At 34.9% G+C, this 24,758-nt stretch overlaps 2 protein-coding genes and 1 long non-coding RNA gene across 6 annotated transcripts; 1 reads left to right on the forward strand and 2 right to left on the reverse strand.

The window, feature by feature from the left end:
* Window positions 1-1,744: 1,744 nt before the first annotated feature.
* Window positions 1,745-3,468, reverse strand: LOC114176077 (tubulin beta chain-like). The gene is made up of 3 exons (XM_028060987.1): window positions 3,075-3,468; window positions 2,703-2,972; window positions 1,745-2,606 (listed from the first exon to the last, which is right to left on the reverse strand). The coding sequence occupies exons 1-3, from the start codon at window positions 3,466-3,468 to the stop codon at window positions 1,939-1,941; spliced, it is 1,332 nt and encodes a 443-aa protein (XP_027916788.1). The 3' UTR covers window positions 1,745-1,938.
* An 8,129-nt stretch (window positions 3,469-11,597) lies between these two features.
* LOC114178631 (N-acetylglucosaminyl-phosphatidylinositol de-N-acetylase-like) lies at window positions 11,598-16,505 on the reverse strand. Of its 4 annotated transcripts, XM_028064644.1 has the most exons (12): window positions 16,319-16,505; window positions 15,908-15,918; window positions 15,704-15,751; window positions 15,565-15,625; window positions 15,347-15,417; window positions 14,043-14,107; window positions 13,894-13,938; window positions 13,715-13,795; window positions 13,553-13,620; window positions 12,520-12,568; window positions 12,251-12,411; window positions 11,598-12,049 (listed from the first exon to the last, which is right to left on the reverse strand). In XM_028064644.1, coding segments are annotated over exons 4-12 (609 nt in total). In that variant the 5' UTR covers window positions 15,567-15,625; window positions 15,704-15,751; window positions 15,908-15,918; window positions 16,319-16,505; the 3' UTR covers window positions 11,598-11,982. The 4 variants fall into 4 exon arrangements, with proteins under 4 accessions (XP_027920445.1, XP_027920446.1, XP_027920444.1 ...); XM_028064645.1 differs by lacking the exon at window positions 15,908-15,918; XM_028064643.1 differs by lacking the exon at window positions 15,908-15,918 and having other exon boundaries at window positions 15,704-15,907.
* Window positions 16,506-17,092: 587 nt separating this feature from the next.
* LOC114175684 lies at window positions 17,093-18,848 on the forward strand. The gene is made up of 3 exons (XR_003602876.1): window positions 17,093-17,251; window positions 17,371-17,442; window positions 18,588-18,848. It is a non-coding gene; the product is annotated as an uncharacterized LOC114175684 (long non-coding RNA).
* Window positions 18,849-24,758: the final 5,910 nt, after the last annotated feature.

Consider the following 24,758-nt stretch of genomic DNA (forward strand, 5'->3'; position numbering starts at 1 on the left):
TGCAGACGGCAGGGAGATCCAAGAGGAGTCCAGGGAGGAACAGGAGGAGGTTCGACACAGAGAGTTCTTGAGATCGTTTGGTTCCGCACCGAAATAGTACCGATCAAGTACATAAATAATAGTCATCCATTCATTGAAAAGATTTAAAATGTATTAAAATATGCTTTTTTGTATTTATGGGTTCTTTTAAATTCAAATTTGTAAAAATGGGTGCGTTGAATTTTTTTTGCAAAATAGGGTCGTCATGCAGGAGGACATTATAAGTGAAGTCGTCCTTCACCGTGTCGGTTTCCTTTTTTTTTTTCAAAAAGTGAAACCGTGCTCTAGAAAGCCGGTTTCCATTCACTTTAAAAGTGAAGTCGTCCTTGGGTATGACGACTTCACTTTTTGTTTTTTTTTTTGTTTTTTTTTTTACGTTTAGCTTTATATATATTTTTTTAAATTTTTATTATTTAGTTTTTTTAAAATATTTGTTTATAGTAGAGAAACAAAGTGACATCCTCCTTTCATCCATTGACGATTTTTCCATCAGTTTCTTCCGATTTGGTCAAAACGTCCTCTGCTTCTCCGTTTGATTTTACAAATTTAGTATTTTATTAAATGATACTTTTTATTTGATAGTTAGTAGACTAACTAAAACACAAATAAAATAAACCTAAACAAATTAAATATTCAAATATAATTATCGAAAGATTTTTTAATATTTTTTAATTTGTATCATTTTATTTTTTTAATTTTGTATTATGATTTAAAGATTAAGTATTTTAGAATTTTTTAAAACTATTTTTTTATATTTTTACTATAGACAAATATTTAAAAAAACTAAATAATATATATTTAAAAAAAATATACATAAAGCTGAACGTAAAAAAAAATAAAATAAAAACCAAAAAGTGAAGTCGTGAAGTCCAAAGACAACTTCACTTTTGAAGTGAATGGAAACCGACTTCCAAGAGCACAGTGGAGGACGATTTAATCTGTAATGTCGTCCTCCACCATGACGACTGGACCCTATTTTGCAAAAAAAAAAAATTCAACAAACCCATTTTTACAAATTTAAATTTAAAAGAACCCCTAAATACAAAAAAATACCATTAAAATACAAAGAAATTTAATTAATTTGGAACACATGTGACCCAAGATCTTCAAGATCAAATATAAAAATTTTAAGATTTTATTTGACGTAAAGTTTTCATTTTACAATTACTTCTCAAAACTTTAATAATAAACCTGCATGAAGAATATGGTTGGAAACACTTTCCATAACTTATAATTCTCCACAAAATGAAGATTGTGACAGGTTATATTTACATGAATACAAAAGCTACGTATACAGAATCAATTTTCAAATTCAGAATATGGAATAAGCTTGTATGCATATTAAATATTAAAAGAAGATATTACTTAATTAACCATTTACTTCAAGATAAATTAAATCGTACTAGAATAATTTCTCCTAACTAACAAAATGATAAGGTCACGTCAAAATTGTAAAGATTTGTGCATCATGGACATTCTTTGAAAAAAATCAAACTTTAGAATGTAAGTATTTTTCCAGAAAAAAATCAATGTAAGGATGAATCTAATTCATCACTAAAATATAAATAATTAAATAAACAAAACAAATTGAATAATTAAAACGAAAATTAAAAACAAAATCTAAAAGAAGTAACGTGAAAACTAAAGAATGAATTATAAAGCGAAGCAGTTATAATGATGATGGCGATAGAAAAAGATGTTAAAGGGAACAGAAATACGAGAACTGCATACGTTAATGTATATGAACTTTAACCCAGAAAAACATCCGATGGCTGAATAACAGAGGCCTTATGAACAAAAACCCAGGTTAAACAATGACCCTCGATTTATACAAAAACAACAAACAAATGAATAAGTCAATGTTTTTTCACTGCTTCACAAGTGAAAGACGACGCCTCCTCAAGCAACATCCTCTTCCTCATCCTCGTACTCTTCCTCGTCAGCAGTAGCATCCTGGTATTGCTGGTACTCTGCTACCAGATCATTCATGTTGCTCTCAGCTTCAGTGAACTCCATCTCATCCATTCCCTCACCAGTGTACCAATGCAAGAAAGCCTTGCGCCTGAACATCGCTGTGAACTGCTCGCTCACTCTCCTGAACATCTCCTGAATCGATGTTGAGTTTCCGACGAAAGTAGAAGACATCTTAAGACCCGTTGGAGGGATGTCACAAACGCTGGATTTCACATTGTTGGGTATCCACTCAACAAAGTAAGAAGAGTTCTTGTTCTGCACGTTTATCATCTGCTCGTCCACCTCCTTCGTGCTCATCTTTCCACGGAACATTGCGGATGCGGTCAGATAACGACCGTGGCGTGGATCCGCAGCACACATCATGTTCTTAGCATCCCACATCTGCTGAGTGAGTTCCGGCACCGTCAGGTTCCGGTACTGCTGGGATCCTCTTGATGTCAAGGGTGCAAATCCAACCATGAAGAAATGGAGACGAGGGAATGGAATCAGATTCACCGCAAGCTTCCTAAGATCAGAGTTAAGCTGTCCAGGGAAACGTAGACAACAAGTAACTCCACTCATCGTTGCAGAGATGAGATGGTTAAGGTCCCCAACTGCAACAAGCAAGAAAAACAAACGAAGCATTATGAGCATACCATGTTGAAAAGGGCACCAAAAACAAAATTCAGAAAAATAAATCTGAAACTCACAAGTTGGATTAGCAAGCTTCAAGGTACGGAAAGAGATATCGTAGAGAGCCTCGTTGTCCAAAACCATGCATTCATCGGCATTTTCAACGAGCTGGTGAACAGAAAGCGTGGCGTTGTACGGCTCCACAACTGTGTCAGATACCTTGGGGGAAGGAAAAACGGAGAACGTCATCATCATACGATCAGGATACTCTTCTCTGATCTTCGATATCAGAAGGGTTCCCATGCCGGAGCCGGTTCCACCCCCCAAAGAGTGGCACACTTGAAACCCTGTAATTGGAAACAAAAAACTTGAATTCCCAAAACACAAACGAAGAATTGTGCATTCCATATGGATAATTAATATGGTAAAAAATAAAATTTTGTGGATACCTTGCATGCAATCGCAGTTCTCGGCCTCCTTCCTCACAACATCCAAGACGGAATCGATAAGTTCGGCACCCTCGGTGTAGTGACCCTTGGCCCAGTTGTTACCGGCGCCGGACTGCCCGAAGACGAAGTTATCGGGCCGGAATATCTGACCGAAGGGGCCGGACCTGACCGAATCCATTGTGCCGGGTTCCAGATCCATGAGGACGGCACGTGGAACGTACCTTCCGCCACTGGCCTCATTGTAGTAGACATTGATGCGCTCGAGTTGGAGTTCGGAGTCACCGCTGTAGTTGCCGGTGTGGTCGATGCCGTGCTCGCCGCAGATGACTTCCCAGAACTTGGCTCCGATCTGGTTGCCGCACTGGCCGCCTTGGATGTGGAGGATTTCTCTCATTTTGTGGTGAAAGTGGGAGAAGTGAGGGGGAGATTGAACAACGTTCTTTTGCCTTTTATCTTTTCTTTTCTTCTTCCCTTTTCTTGTTGGTGATTGGTGGAGAGAATTTCATGCCGTGGAAGTTGGGTGTGCGTTCCTTCCTGCCAGTTACTTTTCTTCTTTCTATCTTCTATTTTTCCACCAATACCCACTTCTTCCTCTCTTGGCTCATTCAATTTTACCATTTTTTTCTCTCTCTCCCTCTTTCTTCCTCTTCTTCCCAAAACTACTTTCTAATCACGGCATTTTAATAATAGAAAAATGCTTTTGCTAAATATATTACCAAGATATATTATATTTATCAATCAAAAATAGAGTGAAATTTATAAAGAAAATTATCTCATTTTCTATACATTCTTTGATCTCACCATATAGCTAAAATTGTAAATACACATCCCTTACAAGCTAATATCGTTACATATACGTATGTACATTGTTATATTATACGAGGAATGTAACACAAACAATAGAGAGAAATTTTATTTATACTAACTAAGCAAACATGAGACTTGCTTAAATATATCCAAGATGTAATTACAGTCATTTTTGTAAAGTTTATCAAAAAGAAGTTACTTTCTACATAATTCAAATTCAAAAGAACTATGATTACACGAGTATATTCATACATGCACAAAAATACTCTTCAAGACTCCCACTAGTAATTCACATCTTTACTCACCTACAATCTCGTTTGCTCAAGCCATAATAATGATCATCAAACATAGCAATCAACACAAACACTACTAAAAAAATTTATATTTCCTGCCAATTTTGTTTTGATTTTTTTTTTTTAGAAAATACTTATAAATTTTCTTATGAACAAAATTTGCAGGAAATTGCTGCCAATTTTTTTGAAAAATGTTTTGTATAAAACACTTTTTGCAACAAATTTTGTAGGAAATATTTGCAAATTTTATAATTTTGTAGGAAATAATTACACACGAAGGAATTACCTATCAATTAAAATTCTTAGAAAAATAGCAAAAAAAGTCTTTTCTTGCAAATTTTTTTAACAAATTTGCAAGAAAATTTCCATGTAATATGAGAATTTTTAGGAGTGAAAAAAGAAAGAAAGAGTAAGCTAGTTATAATTTCCAACATACATATATTCTAAATTTTTCAACTAAAACATACCACATTACTGACTGCACCAAAATCATCCATTATATTCTAGAACAAACAAACTTCATATACGATATATTGATTCTACACTTAATGTACAAATTTATGCATTAACTTAGACACAAGAAACCTTACACTAGTCATAAAACCTCTTAGTGGATTGCAGCAAAAGCTCTAGCTCCACTTGGCCTAACAAATCGATTCAAATTCTTGCCATAAGAACCTCCTTCAACTCTCACCACCTAGACATGACACTCTATGTGAGTTTGTAAGTCTAGTAGAGTGATGACTTATGTCCAACATATATCATGCATAACTATAAACTAACAAGGATTTATATTTCTTCCACAGAAGCCAAAACTCCAAACAATCATACAATTCAACTCTTTTCTCATTCCATTCCATTTATCCACTTTCATTCCCTTAAAACCATTACATTTTCATAAAATAATACTTCAACATAGGGTGGAGTGTAGTGGAAGCCATGCTTGATATTATAAAAGAATTAGGTCACTAAAAGAAAGAAAAAAAAATGTTCTTAGAAGCATTCAAAAAAGTCTAACTTTTTTTCTATCAATTTAATTTTTGTTAATCATAGTTTTGGTTAAATTAGATGTTTTCATCTTGATTAGAAATTAGTAAGCTTAGAACATTTAAATGTAAAATCTTCCAATATATTTCAAATGTTTTGTCTCATCTTGAACTTTCTATATTGTATAGGGAATAACCTTTACTATAAAGTTTGAATTGATATGATCTTAGTATTGATACAAATCTAGGAAAAAGATCTACAATATTCTCCTTCTTGTTCTTTTTCACAAATCAAAATTATTAAATACCACAAACTCACAAAAAAATCAACCCATATATACATGTTTCATCGTCACGCACAGACCAAAGGTTCCTTTTCACGCACAGACCAAAATCCAAAGGGAACAAAGCTTAAAGTATATCAGGTTCATACATCATCACATGAATGCCAAGTTCAAGAGAGAAGTCGAAGAATATCAACCTCAATGTCGAAAATAGTCAGTAGAAATGATGTTTTTCAATGCGACGAACACCACAGAGAAAGAAAACAGAAGCTTTAAGCAACAACGGAGGCCTTACAGAGGTTGCAACTCTCGTTGTCGTCGTTCGCAAGGGGTTTTGTGCACTTTCTGTGAAGGAGAAAGTGGGAAAGAAACTGCTTCTAGGATTATTTTAATGATATTTTTTTTCTGTCCCCTTCCCATTAAATTTAAATTTTGATTTTTATGTCTAACTCATTGAGAAACATACGTAAATTTACGTTTGACCTCAAAGGATCAGACGTAAAAATCAAAATTTTACGTAAGACATAAAAAATGACAAATTATTTATAAAAATGCACCGCAAATTTCTTACGTCTGATATTTGTTGGTCAGACATAAATGGACAGACATAATAAGCTATTTTTGTGTCAGTGAGACTATAATAAGGTCAACCATCATGTAAAAAACTATGCTTCTAAATTTTAAATTCTTGACTTTGTGATTTTTGTATTTTTGGATTTTTTTTATTCAATTGTATTATGATTAATAAAGGCATAATGAATTGTAGTCAGTTACGTTACAAATTAGTACAAAAGAATTTATGTATAGTTGAATGAAATATCCAAATTCATTTTTAGGCTTTTCACATTGTAAATAAAAAATATTGTTTTCTCTATATGACTTTTTTTCCTTGAATTGTTATCTTCCATTCATGGATACCAATGGAAAGTTAAACTCTTCATTTGATTCATAGTTCCAACGATCATGCATATTATGATTTGAGATTTTGTTTTACCATTATCGAATTTAGCGTTGTTCTTCTCTCATTAGCTTCAAATTTGTTAAATCTTAATTATGTAATTTTAACAATTAAAAATTAAATTAGGTAATCAATTAATAAACTAATTTGATGAATATTGTTAACATAATTTATGTATTGTATATGACTAAGCTACCCTCGGACTCGACAAGAACTATTCCTGACCAGGTACTTGTCGGCCTACTAAGCCAACATGTATCTGGTCCCTATCTATTTGGCTAGGATAACACTACGCTAACTATAGTGGCCACAATCAGCCATAAGTAATTGGGCCTTGTGGCCCAAGCCCACCCAGGTAAGGGCCTATAAACATCAATATAAATAAAACATTTTACGAGGTATGTTAATTATGTTTTCATTAATTACTACATTGCTAATATATTTATCTAACTTGAGCGTTAGAGTGTCTTTTGCAAGTACAACCCCTACCCAGCTTAAGGATGACGAGTACTTAGAAAGAGGACGAGTACCCTTGGAGTTGAAGGTTTGAAGTGTTTTGGAGTCTCCGTAGGATATATTTAGCTCTATAATAACAATTGGCGCCTACCATGGGACCGACTAATATTTTATGAAGAAAGAAGTTTATGGTGTCTACGCGAAGCAGGATGGCTAGAGCAAAAGAATCAGGACCCTCCACGATCAATATAACGACGATCCTGAAAGCGCAGGCAAAAATGCAACAAGAGTTTGTTGAGTTCAGGAAAATGAGTGTGGAGGAGATGGATGCTCTGGAGGACAAGAATGCCAAACTAAGGAGGAGGGTGGAAGCTGATGATAATGGAAAGGAAAAGGAGACTACTGAGAACATTTTCTTAGTACATAGGATCTCGTCGCACATGAGGATTATTCATGAGAACAAAGGGGAGAGTGGTTGAAACACCAACCCCCAAGACTAGAGGAGCGACCAACGTCTCCTTGGTTGCAAAAAGGCTCATCGACAGTTGTATAAGGGTATCGATGTAATATCCCCTTTATTTTTTAGACTCACGTGTTTTATCGTCCTCTTTTGCACATTTTTCTCATGGCACAAGTTATGCATTTCACCTTCTCCTCCATTTTTATTTTTTGCATTTCACCTTGTCCACCATTTGCTTTTTCTACATTTCATTATTAAAGGGTCTCGTTGTCGTCGATTTCTCCCATTATAATCTCTTCATTGTTGATCACCCACATAGGTGGTCTCGATCGACGCCATTATTGCTCACCCACGGAAATGGTTTGGTTGATGTGGTTGTTGTTTGCCCATGCAGATGGTCTGGTTGACGTCACTCTCTAACACAATTGCATCGCGCTACTTCACCCTTGAACTGCGAGGCTGCACCACTAGTGTCTTGCTGCTTCAACCTAGTGTTGTGCCTTTGCGCCACCAGTGTCGACCACTCCAGTGATGCATCGCTTCAATGTCGCCTCACTCTAATTATTGCCCCTATTCATCCCCTACTAGTGTCGTGCTGCAATGATTGGTGCTCCTCCAAGCTTAGTATTTTTTTATTCGAAAATATTGTAAATAAATTAGATTACTTTTTAAATTGTGTCTGACTGATTGCATGTTTAGTTTGTGTATAAACAAAAGTTACTGTGTATAACTGATGTAGTATCCCTCGTCAAGAAAACATATTACACTTGTTATGACTAAAACATGTGATTCTAATGAGACATATAATATTGGTTCTTGCAATAACCAATGAAATATGTCTTGCTAGTGAGATATTACATTTGTTATGGTGGTGTAATATCTCTTATTTCAAGATGACATATTATATTGATTATAATAATCTGATGTTATATGTGACTATTTCTTTTTACAAGTTGTTGCACTTTTATATTAATTTATTATATTAATCGATGTATTTTACATCGGTTGAATGACTAATATAATTTATTGTACACTTTCTACATTATTGATATCTACGTCGTAAATTTGATTGATACAATAAATAATAAATATGATCGATGTGAAATATACTTTCTAAATAGTGAACACAACTTATCCATAAACGGTAGAAAATTTTAAATGTGTTCATTCTCTTAATTTAGGTGTAAAATTACACTTTGAAAAAAAAAAACAAATTGATACGGAAACAGTGTCATGAAAAATAAAGGTCTTTTCTCCTCCCCAAACTAACAAATACATATGCAACATAAGTTTATTCTGACATCAAATCATTTATAATTTTCAACCTTTTATTTCATTCTCTATATAAATTTTTATTTTATGAATTGTCAAGAAAATTTTTATTTTTTGACTGCTAAGAAAATCTTGGCCTTATGAATGCAGGCTCCTTCCTCCATCACCTCCATGTATTCTCTGGAGTGTACAGAAAGATGAAAAGGCCCTTATGAAGAAACAATAAAACTAACATACTTTTTCTCTCCTCCACCCTACGCAGAGCCTTTACACAACCAAATAAGTCTTTGTCGAGCTCCTTTCATGGCAGCCATTGTCAATTCGCTTCATTCCGACAATGCCAATGAATCCGACAGACGGTGTTGTTGTCAAACCATACAAACTATAATCCTATGAAGAGAACCCCTCCAGTTTGCTATTGTGGTGAATTTTGATGGCATCTCAGACGCAAGCATTGCCACTTTGGATAATCCTAGTGTCTCATTAAATGATGCAAACTAACATAAGTTTGCAGACGTAGATGTTGAAAATTATCAAGGCCTCACTGCCTAAAAAATGCAAAGTTACAAATGTTAAATACTTGGCAAAAGATATCAAGGGAAAAAAAAATTTAGTCAGGCTCAAAAAGGGCAACACATGAGTAACCAAAGTCTGAAGATGTTGGGTATCCGTAGACCATTACTTAGTTATGCAGTTAGGTTATTTTAGTGCGGGGATAATTTAAAAAAGGAATGTTGCTTATAAATAAGAGGACCTCGAGAGAAATATCTACCTATCTGAGAAAAGAGTAGGGGCGAAAACAGGGTCTATGCAATAAAATTCACGTAATTTCCTGTGAGAAACAAATATCCTGAAAATTCAACAAAGTTCTATTCCAGTTCCTGGTTCAGTTTCTATCAGAAGAGCTGGTAAACTTCTGAGTTTAAGAATACCAGACTCTTTCCTATAATCCCATCCTAAACATTCAATTCGCAGAAATATATGGAACACAACCCTACCAAGAAATAGACATCTTTACATATACACAGACACTGATATCACTGGAATCAGTTCAGGATAAATTTTTTTATAACCATGGAAGAACAAAATATCATAAGAAAAAATAGATATGACGACTTTGAGGGAATGATTTCTTCCAACCGAAAGACCATAATTTCCTGCCCAATGACTGGATAACTCTCCTTTATCCAAGCTACCATGTTTCTCTGTTCCCACACTTCTTGCCATGTAAGCAAGGTTGTTACAGCCTATTCTTCCTGTGCTCCTTGTTTATCTTCCCCCACTACCCCTTTCTATCTCTCTAAACTTCACGGTGATTACCAAACATTTAGAGAAATTATTGTTTAGATAGATTAATGTAAGTTTGTCAAAATAGAAAGCAGATTAAGCCAGACAGAATAACCAGCATGTTTAGTATTATTAGAGTTTAGATAACGAGCCTGGTAACGTCCATTTCTAAGTTCAAACATATGACAAAGAAGGTCAGAGGAAATTGTTTACAATCAAAACACCAACAAAAAATTTAGAAGTGGTTCTGCAGGAGCAAAAGAATACTTTGGTTGGCCTCTATGATATAGCAAAGTGCATGACATAATAACATCTTTCTTTCAATCAAGTATTACTTGTAACTTACTATTAAAGGCAATATAAGTTTGACAGTTATACAATAAACAAGTCAATGAATCATTTGAATTTAAAGAGACCTGTAATATAGCCAAAATGTTACATCCTCATAGAAAATGTCTCCATATTTCCGTGTATATCCAATCAATGCTAAATATTTTGCACCACCACTTATATCTTGCTCAGATATCCCATTAAATAAAGGTTTTCTTTCACCATTTGCAAACTTAGAAGATAGATCTAGTACATATGGTTTAGAAACAGTAAGAACAGTCAAAATAAGCTTTACCTAAATTCCTGTAGAGAACCAGAAGTCAAGAACTAGTTAGTAAGTAATCAATGAAAGTCAAAATCTTCTCTGTGATGTCATCAATCATCATACCTTGAAATCATAACATTGGTGCCATCATCAAAACCAAGTTCATTTGCAATGATATCAAGGTGGTATTCTCTTATTGAAATATGAAGAGTCACTAGTAAAATAGATTGTTCCATTGAACTAGGAATGCGTATGGCAGCAACCGGAATGCATTCTTGTAAATCATGTTTTTCATCGGTGACTCTGCAATATCTTGTGGATATGGACTCAGCCTTCTAATACAGAGATCCCGTTCAGAAGAAGCAAGATACTGGTATAAGATTGCAGTGACCCTCATTATGTAAATGAAATAACCAAAAATGGTTTTGACTTCATATGGAAGATGTCTAAGACATGTCATCTTAAATCTCCAAACTAACAAAAACAACATATTTTAATTGAAACCATCTAGAAGTGTAAGACGTCTCCAAACAGGTGTTAGAGATGTGTCCAAATCAGAAAATCTATGATACAGTGATAAGAAAGGAAAGAGTGAATGAGAATTAACCCTAGATTCAGATAGATACTACCCAAAACAGCTTTTTGAATAAAGCGAAGAATCTATTCTAAACTATTCTAACTCTTCTCCTCCAGTTGGGATATACAAATTATATTTACTAAACTTGAAACGAATAAATTCAATCTTAGGCCCTCATCAATTTTGTGAAAATATCTGATCACTAGAACTGACAAACACCAATTTTCTTAAATAACAACTTTTCACAAATGAAATAACAACCAATCTTTGATTCGTCCTCTCGTGGATCACAAGATATCATATACAATGCAAAAAGAGCTGTTTGATTATCACAATACATCTTCATTTTCTAAATCTCATAAGTTTAATTCTTAAGAGGAAATATTTTACCCACACAAGTTCCCAATACATCTTCAGTTTAAAACCATGCATGTGCAATTGCTCAGAGATTATACCAGACAAGATTAGAAGAAGGATGGCCAAATATAAGTACAGGACAATTACAAGTTGTAGCTTGTGGTTAATTCAAGATTAAAAGACAGAAAGAATAAAAGTCACAAAACGAAGGATTCAAGGATATATTGCTAATACATCGGCAGTAAAGAATGTTCTGCTACTTCATGAAACAAAAAATTGAAAACGTAGTAAACAAAATCTGACAAACTTATACCAGACCATTGTTAATGAACATATGTACTATGCGAAATTCTAAATGTCATGAGATATTGTGAAGAAAATTAGCATTGATTTCTTTCAATCATGTCACTGGAAAGTGAACGGCTGCTTGAGCCGCAGGGTATACAGTCTGCACAATGTACTAAGCTTTGAACCCAGGTGAAGGATGGAAGTTGATAGATACAGAGCAGGGCCAGGATTTCAATAAATGAAAGCTGATATCACAAGCAACACCACAACTCCTTCAGCATTCCAACTTTATCTTACCTTTCTAAGAGTGTTCATATAAGTATAACTGGACAAGGTCACGAAAAGCTTGCGGAACCTGCAAAAATGAATTTAGATGTGCTATTGTGCAATGCCTCTGAGATAATTCAGATGAAGTTTCTAAATATCTATCACTGCAATATTGACCCGATGGAAAAGATTGAAGACAAAAATCCAAACTAAACAATATTTGCAAATTTCTAGCAAAGGTATTTAGTACATGTAGTTTTATAATAAAAGTATAGTAAAGCATGCATACCACACCCATTGGCTTGAGTGTTGGGCCATTGCTTTAAAGCTCCTACGAGAATTCTCATTGACTAAGCAATGCATTGTTCCATTTGAGTGCAGCATGGCCAAAAAGATGGACAACCAAATATCAACAGGACCACTATATTTGCGCAAAATATTGGTGCTAACCTATAAGCAATGAAGACATCCGAGGAAAATAAGGCAATTTGGGAGAGTTATAAAAGAAATAACTGGTCAAATAAAATGAGAAATAAAACCAAGAAAACAAACACATACAAGCTCCCAAACTTCGATATCCCTTTGTAAAGTATCATGCAGTAGCTTGCTGTCACAAAAATGGAAAAAATTTCAGTGTCAAAGACAGCAGCACAAGAGGAAGAGAAAACAATGCAATTAGTTTACTAAGATAACTCATGGAAGATGTCAATGCGCTTAACTCCCAGAACCTTTTGTTTTCTTGGATGCTGTACAAAATATCACATTCACGAGGATAACTTATGGACAAATTCTAACAACCAGCAAAGCCAAAATAGCAAAAGCGTTCACCCACGTGAATAGGTTGACTATAGGATCAAGGCACCATTGGGCTCAATTAAAAACCAAATTCTCATGTACATAGTCTGTTGTAGGTGCCCATGTTTGAAATATCGACAAATTTGCATGGATTGTCGGAGCCAAATTCAATCCTCCAACTTTTACCCGGACTTGAGACCATAGACACAATAAACATAAAAATTACTCGCACAATTTAAAATAATCTCTATAAGAAGTATGCATGTACAAATACCAACATATATTAATAAGTTTGAAAATCTAAAAGCCACTGCATACATAGCAGCTTGCAAGAACTTTTAAAACAATTTCAGCATTTGAAATAGATATTGACAAGTATTAGAGAAGTTGTTCAAGTTTATAGAGTATGGAGTTTTTTATGGAAACAAACTAATCTGCTCCTAACAGTATCAAGCACAAAATAACACCTGAACTGAAAATGGGCATTTTTAACTTGGTAAAAGATGGGGGACAATGAACTTAGAGTACACAGTGTGTGCCGTTATGACCCATTTATTGTTATTTCAATTTTAAAATTATATTGTTTCAAATAATCTCAAAATGTATAAATGTTAGTGCAATTTGGTTCAACTTATTTTGAATAAATAATTGCTTTCTGTCAGGTTTTTGAGAGAGCATTTAAAAAAAGAAACCATTATTTCCCTTGAAATAAAAGGCCATCCAATCATGCTACTAATATCACCATATTTTTCCATTTATAGTTATTCGATATTGATCAATACAATGCTCTACTTACCACACTCCATAATGCACATCACGATGATTACAATGGCCGGAGACACCATAGCAGTCAAAGGTAATAATCTGGGGAAAAGGGATAAGTAGAAAGAGAGATAATTTGCACTGGAAGTACTAGTCTGTCAAAAGATGCTTAAGGCAGGCAGAAGAACAGTCTTACCATATCAATTGAACAACTGGTTATTTCTTCCTCGATAATCTTTGCCAGTAAGCTATGGTTCCAAACTTTATCAAAACCGTCCTAAGTATAACAAGTTAAACAACAACAACATAAGGAACAGACAATAAGCTTCAGAAGTAATAGTAAATATTATATCCAAAAACCTATTGGATCAAAACCTGCAGATCATGATGGTCAACAATCTTTACTTGCTGCATCGGAACCTGGGTACAATTTCCAATGTAATACAAAATTTAATTTGTAAGTTTAGAAAAGTTATGATTTTAAATTTGAAACCACAGCTATTTTATATCATTATGTAAATCACCTTGAGGGCTACACAAGCCTGAAAAAGCTCTCGTTTTCTGATATTGCCTTTGCCTTCTGCACCACCTACAGAAAAATAATAAAAATGTCAAACTATCCAATGGAATGAAACATAAACTTCAAAGCTTTCAAAGAGGCTAGACTTGAAGCTTTAATTTTTTGATGTTGAAATTCTCATATCTAACCATCTAAGATAGAAAGATTTCTTATCCTACATCTTTGAAATGCAAAAGTAAATCATCAATTAATTAAATACCTGTTAAGGACAGAGATACATATATAGTAACAATGGAAAATGGACAATTGCTTGTAAGGAATTAAATGTGATTCTCAAGTTTACAAGAAAAAAGAAATACAGGGATGGACAGGAAAATAGAAACGGAATAATGATTGGGTTGGATCACATAAACCAGGGAACTCCCCGCAGTCAACCTTCATAATTTCATTCAAATATAAAAACCAGCCTCCTCATAAAGAACTGCCAGCAAACTTTCAGATCCCCCTCCTTCCTAGCTTCGCAATCATTCCCTCTTATTCTCCCATTCAGAGAATCTTCCTTCATCTCCTATGTAAGATTGAGTGTTTTTCACTAAGCAAAAAACTATAACTAATAGTAGTCATGGTGCAATTCATATTACCTAAGAGTGTAGCAACCCGAGTCACAATTCAATTTTAACTTGACTTACTTGACCTCTATCACAAGACAATCAATACAATTCTCAACATCCTTCTCACCCATCCCAAGCATCCCTCTACTCTGTTAGGTCCATTCTTTCCCTGCCCATACTTCTTTCTTACTTTTATATATATAGGCCAAGAGTGTGTTGAAGCCCTTTGAATATAATTATAAAAAAAGAAAACGAAAATTTGTATCAATTATAAACCGTGATAACTGATACAAGAAATAACCTGACTTGTGCAGCTTAAGCTAAAGCAAGATTGATAATGGTACAAGAATTCATTAGTTTGATTACAACATTGAAGTCTATTATCATAAGGTATGAGAAATAATATTAAACTTCTTTTACATATGATCTCAGAAATAATGTTGAAGGGGCAATATGATTCATTAAAAAGTCATACTCTATACTGAAAATAGCTAAAAAAACATTCTTTATCAATACAACAAGTAACTTTCTCAATTTATAAGATGTCGCCTTCAGAAAGTTCAAGTACAGAATGGGGAGAAAGAAAAGCTATAATTGGAATTAATAGAAATGAGTGTAAAATAAACAAACATATATATATATATATATATATACCAAAAATGCAATAAGAAAAAAACATATTGGCAAAGCTATTCACCAGTGGATAAGCATAGTATTTGAATGTTATGTCCCTTTGAAGTCAGAAAATTTATAGTTGGAGTAAAGAACCTGCAGAAATGAAACAAAAATTCAAGATAGTGCTAAAGCGTAATACAGGAAATATATGCTTCAAACTTCTAAAGCCTTAGAAATATATGTTTCAAGAATCAAAGGTAGTAGCATTAGAGGTATGAAAAACGTGGGTTTGGAACTTAAATGGATTCGTCGTCCGGATGAGCAGTAACCAACAAGACGTTTCTCTTCCGAAATGATCTGCCTGAAAGAAAGCATCAGAGATTTTGAGGAAGAAGAAGAAGAAGAAAATGGAGGCGAAATGGAAAAATAGAGGCATTACCGTTGTGAGTGAAATGTTTGGCGAAAGGGATGCGAGGGAGAATGAGAACTTTGCAAAGAGAAATGATCCATAGAAATAGAAAGAAGAGAGGTGCAGTGATGAGAATGAAGGCCATCTTCAAATCAATAATATGATCCACTTTTATGGTTGGATCAACTTAGTAGAGTATTTCATTAAAGATCCTAGTAATCAACCATGTTATACCTGTACGACAACTTCACAAAAAAATACTATGAAAAGTTGTTTCAATTATTTTTCGTATATTTATAAAAGGTATATTCTTATTCTTATTTTTACATCCAAAAAACATAAACCATAATATGACATCTTCTTTCTTTCTCTTTCCAAACGAAAAAAATATATGTGAAAAACTATTCTATTTCAGGCAAAAAAAAATTATAAATTACTATTCAAATGGCACAGGCCTATCAAAGACAAAGAACGAAACAATTACACAACTAAAAAATACTTCATTGAAATTTAAGATTATTTCAAAGGAAAACAAATACAGAAACAAAAACTTTAATTGGTGCCAATGATAATTAAGAAAGGCACGCGCATTGGTGGAATAAGGAAAGAAAAATTGGGAAAGGGGAAAAAGATGGGAGAGAGTACCAATTGGTCGGAAACCTAAAGTGATACAGAGCTCGTTTTCTTCGGCGCGAAGAGGAAGAGAAGAGAAGACCTTTCTATGTTTCTTCAACGCATTAATCTTCACTTTTTCTATTATTCATTCTACACAGATCGGAAACCTTTTCATTACACGTTGGGATTTGTCTCAGAAACATGTTAACCTTTCGTTTTATCCTAATAACAAACAATAATATATTATAAATAAATTGCCAACTATATACTCTTTATAATTCTTTTTATTCTTTTAATGAATAATAATTTTATATAAACTTAATAAACTTGTATGTTTTTATTGGATTTTTATTAAATTTATGTATTTTTTAATTAAGTTTTTATTATTCAATTTGTGTTTGTTTTTGTGTCGTCTTGCTTGTCTCTAGTATTTTATTAACAACAAAAACTTCATATTGATTAACATTTTAAAACAGTAAACCAAACCGAACAAGATAACATATCATTGTATAAATAATAAAGTTAAACTATAAAACTCAACTAAAAATTATAAAAATTTTGAATACAAACACTAATTAAAAATATCTAAATTTAAATTTATGGTGAACATAAAAGAAACATTTTTTATGATATATAGTCTACCATAAACGATGACTAATAATAATTTTAATAAACAATAAAAAAGTAGAAGTAGAAACTGTAAGGCCTTTTTTTTTTCTTTTCAGTGTCTTAAAGTGTTGGGTCTGGCCTTTTCGGAGGCCCAAGGCCAGCACTTCATTAGGACACCCTACCTTACCAGCCACCCTCACTTTGCAACTTACCTCTGTTTTAGAAAAACAGATTTCTTTGGTCTCTCTTACAGAAGCAGTTCCTCTCTTCCTCTCAAATCTCCAGCTAGAGCTCCGCTAGGGCATACGACCTCCTCCTACCTCCAAGCTAACAAAAGCAGCTCGTAACTCTCTGGTAAGTCGAACTCTAGAGCCTTTGGTCTACTTTCTTCCCCTCCTTCCACTGTTTAAGCACGTTGGTTAAGTTAGGGCTAAGTCTCTTAACTTCGTTTTGTACGAACCTTTCTGTTTCAGCTCTCTAATATAGTTCCGGAGCTGCTATTTTCGTAGATTGCGGGTCTGTTGCCTTTTGGTGCTCAAACAAAGGTAAGGGAAGCTAGATTCGCCAGTCCGAGTCATTGTGTGTTTCTTTTTGGGTTGATTTGTGTTTATAAGCTTGAGTAGTGTGTTTTATCAAATGAAACTGAGTTGCATGTGCTCTTGGATGTTGGTAGTGTTGTTTTTCTGCCTTGCATGCGTAAAACAGTGGTGAGATCTGTTATTCTCGCCCAAGCGAGCTCGTCTCGCCTAGGCGAGAGTAGCAGAGTGCTCACTGCCACGAGAACTCGCCTAGGCGACCAGCCCACGTTCTGAGCGACGCCTTGTCTCGCTCAGGCGAGGAGGTCTCGCCTGAGCGAGAATTCGTGAAAAAAAAACCTGTTGCTTATCTCGCCTGGGCGAGAGTCCGCTGCGTCAGGAAGGCCAACGTCTCGCCTGAGCGAGTTTGCGAATGGGTGGCATGTTTTCCTGACTGTTTGGGTGCTTCATTGTATTTATTGGTCAGACTTTTTCCTCCTAAAAATGATGTACGTGTTTATACTTGGGTGAGTGGATTTTTATGAACGAAATTGGCATGCTTGGTATGAGATTGATCATGAGTTTGTGGCTTCGTGATGTTTTAACATGAAAATTGGATGAATGACCAAAAAGAGGTGGGAATTGTATGAGAAACATGATTATGATGGTGAGATAGGCGTAATTCCATGAGTCCCATGGGGAGACTTCATGGTGGCGTGTAGTGTATATATTAAGATAAGGATTCAAGTAAGGATCGCATCCCGAAACTCTAAAGGGTCAGTGAGTCTCAGGTAGAGAAATCTGACTCAAGTAGTGAGAGTAGCGGGAGGCCCTAGTCTTTGGCAGGATAATGGCCTTAGACGCTTAAAGGCTAACCTTGTGAGTGGTAGGGTGAAACCCATTGGCAATGGCTTTGCAGAGCAGTAGAGGCCACCACAAGTGCAAGCGTCCAGTGAATCCGATCTTAATATATGTATCCGGATAATTGAGTCATAGTGTCTTGCTTGTTTGTCATACCATGAATTATGTGCCTCTGTGTTGTATGTCTGGGAATGTTTATGCATTTATTCCTTTATACCATGATAAGTATCGTATTGCACTAGCTTACCCTTGCATGTTGTGTTTGTTTCTGTTATGTTTTCTCTCTTGCGATGATCACCTTCTGGTGGGAGCAGAAGAGAGGGAGGTTCGAGATGGACCAGGGAGACGCAGCAGTGCAGCTTAGATCTTCTTGTCTGGATGTCTTAGGAGTAGTTTCATGGCCATGAGGCCTTTTGTATTAGTTGCCTTGAGGGCAACCCTTTTGCAAGACTGTTAAACTTTTAGACTTGTGTTTTCTTATGGCACGGTTGTATGTCCAGGTTTTCCTCTAAGTACTCCTATGGATGACTGTACTAGTTACTTTTCGTACGTTTCATGTTGATCTGGTTGGTTCTCGTTATCAAGGTTGTGATGATGCTTTATTTGGTAGAGTAATCTATTAAAATGGGACGTCACAGAAACTTTATGGAAAATTAAAATGAGAAAAACTTAATTATGACTATATATAAATTTCGTAAATTTATGAAATATTAAAATTATTTATTTCAAATATATAAATATGGAAATGTTACATTCTCGTGTTATTACAAGTTACAAAACAAAAACAACTCTTGAATGTATTTATTTTACAGATTTACAGATTAAAAGTATTTTGTTTTGGGAAGTGAACGTGAAACTGTTACATTCTTGTGTTTTTAAAATACTTACAAAAATTATCTTGGGCTACCTTATCATGTTTTCTAATGATAACTTTACAAGTTTTGAGAAATTCTCTGTTATAGGGCCTTTTGGCTTGCGTGGATTCGTTATATTGATGGATGTAGTTGTGCGGATTTGCAGGATCTGACTGTGTTCGTTTAGAAGAATTTGCTAGAAACTGGAGATGCAAATTTGAGAGATGGTTATCTCACCAAAAGAGACATTTGCATGGATAAGTCGGTGGTTTACCATAATGTTTGTGTGTAATGTGGCGATGCATAAGTAATGAAATCGGTTATGGAATCGATTTCAGTGTGAGCGAATGTGTGCGTGTTACAGAATCAATTATAGAACTTGTCTCATGGTATGCTGTGTGTTTGTTTATATATGTGTTAGTTTATGTAAGAGGGATGGAATTTCATAACTGATTCCATGTGTGTATATTTGATTTATATATGTGTTAATTTATTTACGAGTGATGGAATCGTTTTCATACTGATTTTATGTGTATATGTTTGGTTTATATGTGTTAGTTTATATACGAATAATAGAATCGGTTCCACACTGATTCCATGTGTGTGTGTGTTTAGTTTATTGTATGTGTTAGTTTATAAATGAGCGTTGAAATCAATTCCATTATCAATTAAATGTGTGCGTTTGATTTTCATATATATAAAACAATAAATAATGAAAGTAATAAATAGTATTCATAATATTAAATAACAACATATTAGTTTTAATTATAAAAATAAAATAATAATTTAATATTTTTAATTTATTAAAAACAATTTATCTATGATCAATCAAATTATTTTACAAATTTTCACCAATTTCACTCATAAATCCTAGGGGTGGCAATGCGGGCCGGCCCGCCCCGTTTAGGCCCGCCCCGCATAAGGCCCGCACATCGCGGGCCGGCCCGCCCCGCCCCGCACATTTTATGCGGGCCGCATACTCTGGCCCGCCCCGCATATACATTGGCCCGCGGGCCTGCGGGCCGGCCCGCTTTTTTTTTTTTTTAATTTTTTAATTTTTTAATTTTTTAATTTTTTTTATAATAAAACTTTCAATGTTTAAAAATTGGGAAACTTTAAGAAGTTCACAAAATTAAGTAAAGACTTTGGGGAATTAGATGATAAATTGATAATTCAACATTTTCATCATATTCATACTATGACATACACAATGTATTCTTTAAATTTTAGCACATTAAAAATTACACAATACTTGTCTTTTCCAATTATACAAGAATTTGAAATGTTAATGCAAGAGTCCATAAAAGAAGTAATTAATATATACAAGTACAAGTTTTTTTTTTTTTTTTAAATTTTATGCGGGCTTGCGGGCCGGCCCGCGCGGGCCGCGGGCTAGCCCGTGCGGGCCGAGCCCGCGCGGGCTTGCGGGCTCAATATCCTGGCCCGCCCCACATTTTTTCTGCGGGCCGGGCCCGCGGGCCGGGCCCTAATTGCCACCCCTAATAAATCCTATTAATATATTTTTAAATCTCTTAAAAGAAAATAGGTAAAATTTATTTACTCAAATCCACCAAAATTTACTTAAATTCATCCAGCAGTGTTGTTACTCATTCATTGTCTAAAAATCACCTTAATGTTGGGTTTTCATGTTTATTATAAATATATAAAATAAAATTATTAGAATAAAAACAAAAATAAAACTAGACCTAATAAAATGATAATCTAATAAATTTGAATATTTTTAATTATATTTTTATTAACAAATTTTGTTTTATTAACTATCAAAGTTTTTTATATTTTTCAATTAAAGCTTTATATTTTAATTTGTTTTCAATTAAGATTTTTTATCATTATTATTCCTTTGTTTTTGTACATGGAGAGCCTCTACCAGCCTTTAAATGTCAAATCGAATTTGTAGACAACTATATAACACTAAATAATAAGAAAATATGTTAAGAAACCTTAATTATCTTTTCATGTTTATGTTCTTATGGGACCAAGTTGTACTCCACAAGTCTGCTGGGTTGCTCTTACACTTGATTGTTGGTTAGATGTCTTCCTACTCCGATGACGGTGCAAGGGTGCCTGCAAAAGATACTCTGATGCTTAAGTTAACACTGGTGATGTCAGAGATTCATAAAATATTTTAATGCGTAATCAATGCATAGAACATTGTATTATTTATACTTTTTTTACCTGTGGATACCACCTGGAGTGGGCTTTTGGGTCCAAAATACCTCTTTTAACTATTTCTAGATCCAGTGACAATGAGTGAAATTACCAGAAGAGCCTTCGATAGTTGTTGGTAAGCGGTTTGTCAGTCAATATGGACGGATGCCACATACTTTATGGGGGATCCTATGTATGCATTATCAGGTAGGCGGGCATGTGGATTTGAAGGGCCAAACACTTCTTGGGTCGCCTAATTATTTGAGTAGTCAGGGTTAGATGTTTGAGGCTGCTTAATGTGTACTAAGAGATTTCCTGGTACAGAGTAAGCGGCCTTGAAGGTTGTTGATGGCCGCTTACTGTGTACTAAGAGATTCCTTAGTATAGAGTAAGCGGCCTTGGAGGTTGCTGATGGCCACTTATTATATACTAAGGGATTCCTTAGTACAGAGTAAGCAGCCTTGGAACTTGTTGATGACCGCTTATTGTGTACTAAGGGATTCTTTAGTACAGAGTAAGCAGCCTTGGAAGTTACTGATTGTCGCTTACTATGTACTAAAGAATTCCTTAGTATAGAGTAAGTGGCCTTGGAAGTTACTAATGGTCAGTTATTGTGTACTAATGGATTCCTTAGTACGAAGTAAGCGGCCTTGGAAGCTACTAGAGGTCGCTTACTGTGTACTTAGGGATTCCTCAGTATAGAGTAAGCGACCTTGGAAGTTACTAGAGGTCGCTTACTGTGTTCTGATGGATTCCTCAGTACAAAATAAGCGTCCTTTCATAATAGAGTAAGCGACCTTGGAAGCTACTGGAGGTCGCTTACTATGTACTTAGGGATTCCTCAATGCAGAATAAGTGATCTTGGAAGTTACTGGAGGCCGCTTACTGTGTTCTGAGGGATTCTTCAATACAGAGTAAACGGCCTTCCTTGGAAGTTACTGGTGACTGCTTACTTTGTATTGTGTATTTGCACTTAGTTCATGGTATGGTTGGGACATTCTCCACATATTTTTTTTGTCTCCACATATTTTTGTTTATTATAATATTTAGATAGTTATTAAACTTGAGAGTTAACTCGATACATTTCTACACATAGCTTTTGAATGAATTTGGAAGCAAACTCAATTTTGATGTAAACTCGGTAGAATCTCCTAAAAAAATAATTCTTTTATTAACTTTTACAATCAGGATTTAGGAATTATTTTTAATTATTTGGTAATTGTATAATATGTTTTCTAATTTTCAGTTATTTAATAATTATATAATATATTTTTTAATTTTGTAATTTAAAACTCAAAATTAGGAATAAAGTATGTCTGAAATGATTAAATTCAATTGAGAACATTCATGTATTAAAAGCAAAATATTAAGGATTCAAACCAGGGATGGCGATGCGGACGGGCAGGCTGGCTGTCCGTTTAGCCCGGCCCACACATCCACATTTTATGTGGGCTTACATCGCTTGGCCTGCGGCTGTGCACCAGCCCGCATAGTTGGGACATTTTTTTATTTTTTAACTTAAAAGCACTTCCTGAGCATTTTAAAACAGTCCTACAGCATAAAAACATTGCAATGAAAAGAAATCCTGGAGCATTATCACAGTGCAATAAACCAAAACCTGGACAAGTACAATAAACAACACAAAAAACACTCCATAAAATGAAGTCTTGGAGCATCAAAACGAATGTAATAAACAAGTACCGGACATCATATCAAGTGCAATAAACAATGTAAAAGAATCCATAGTCTTAAAACATGAAAATAATCCAATAAACAAAGTTCAAATAAAAACAGTCCAAGAAACATCTTCATGGTGGTAGTCTATTGTTTCAGACTTTTTTTAGTATCATCTTCCTCAATTTAATTTTCACAAAGAGGTATATTAACATCATCCTTATCGGCCATTCTTTTTTCTAAATTAATCCCAAATCAATTTCTCGATACAATACACACGTTACCAAATCAAATCAGCAGCAACCAGCAATAAACATGATTGTTGTAACAACAGCCACCAATTGAGCAGCAACAACACACAGCAACAACAAAATAAATTTCAAACAATAAACCAATTCAGCAGAGCAACAACAATACACAATTAGCGACAACACACAATTCAACAGGAACACACATTTCAAACGAACCCAATTTCAATAGCAAATCAATTCAGCAACAATACAAGCTATTGCAGATTCATACAAAGCAATGAAAATGAAATTGAAGAAAAGACTCAAAACCTGTGTGAATAATCGTGAAGAAACTGGTCGACGAGAGGACAGATGCAGACGTGGTTCGTGTTCGTCAATGGTTGGCCAAAATCAAGATGGGTGGTTGCTCCTCTGGCTTGCGGTGCGGTTGCGTCAATGGCTGGGAGGAAACGTTCAACGGCAGCGACGCAACGTCAAATGGCTGGGGGAAAGGAAACAATCGCAGCGTTGCATGAGCTCGTGAGTGGTGGCGCTCCTCTGGCTTGCGATGCAATGATCGTCAATGGTTGGGAGGAAAACAATGACAGTCGTGAGTGGTTGTGTTGTGAGACTGCGACTCTATGGCAACGGCACTGGTCGTGAGTGGCTGCGAGCCTGCGGCAGCAGACCGTGAATGGTGGGAGAGACCGTCAATCGACAGTAATGCGGTCTGTGACAGCGGCGCTGACAGTCAATGGCTTGGTCAGCAGCATCAATTGGTTGGTTGGTCAATGGTGTGCTCAGTTCACTATTTAGTGATGAAAGTGAGGAAAGGAGGAGGAGCGGATTTGGTCTCTCTCTCTCACTCTCTGCAGCAGTACACTAACTTATTAACTTTAACTTAAGTTTATGGCCGCAGACCACGGACCAGCCCGTGTAGACCACGGGCCATTACATGTCAGATTGTGACGAACTTGCAATTCAACTTCTAAATCGGTCCCACGTATTTTAAGCGAGTTTGAGAGACGACTCGCCAGATCAGGTCCTAAGACCCCTACTCTAAACGAATAAGTCAGATATCGGATGAAAAGACAAAATATTTAAATTGTATGAACTTTAATTATTTTACTTAATTATTCTATTGAAATATAATTGTTTTAATTATTTTACTTAATTTTTTTTAAATATAATTGTTATTTGCTTTGTTTTAAATTAAAAATCAACTTAAGTTTAACCAAACAAGTTTTTCAGATATGTTCAGGAAAAACATTCCTCGTTATAAGGTTGTAAAAAGCATTTTTAGTTAATAGTATTCATTTTGAGGAAAGTTATGATACTCTGAAGCTATAATGTCTGGAAAAGTAAAATGAAGCTATGAATTTTTTTTTATTTTTTTTAAATCTGTTGGCAATAGAGTAACGAATGTGGTTCCTTCTGGAGAAGTAAAAGCTAGAATGAAATGAAATAGATTATTGTGAAGTATGCCAAAACAAACAGAACTAGCGGTGAATGACACTACCCCATGCATTCTTAAGCCACGTGTCCTTCCATTCCCAGC

The sequence above is a fragment of the Vigna unguiculata genome, chromosome 3, assembly GCF_004118075.2.
Source record: "Vigna unguiculata cultivar IT97K-499-35 chromosome 3, ASM411807v1, whole genome shotgun sequence".
Classification (NCBI taxonomy): domain Eukaryota; kingdom Viridiplantae; phylum Streptophyta; class Magnoliopsida; order Fabales; family Fabaceae; genus Vigna; species Vigna unguiculata.

Coding starts and splice junctions, on each gene's coding strand:
- LOC114176077 (XM_028060987.1), bottom strand. CDS start 3,468: ATGAGAGAAATCCTCCACATCCAAGGCGGCCAGTGCGGCAACCAGATC. Junction 2,973..3,074: donor GAACTGCGATTGCATGCAAG/GTATCCACAAAA, acceptor TTCCAATTACAG/GGTTTCAAGTGTGCCACTCT. Junction 2,607..2,702: donor GAAGCTTGCTAATCCAACTT/GTGAGTTTCAGA, acceptor TGCTTGTTGCAG/TTGGGGACCTTAACCATCTC.
- LOC114178631 (XM_028064643.1), bottom strand. CDS start 15,818: ATGGCCTTCATTCTCATCACTGCACCTCTCTTCTTTCTATTTCTATGG. Junction 13,939..14,042: donor AGGCTTGTGTAGCCCTCAAG/GTGATTTACATA, acceptor AATTGTACCCAG/GTTCCGATGCAGCAAGTAAA. Junction 12,412..12,519: donor ATATCGAAGTTTGGGAGCTT/GTATGTGTTTGT, acceptor CATTGCTTATAG/GTTAGCACCAATATTTTGCG.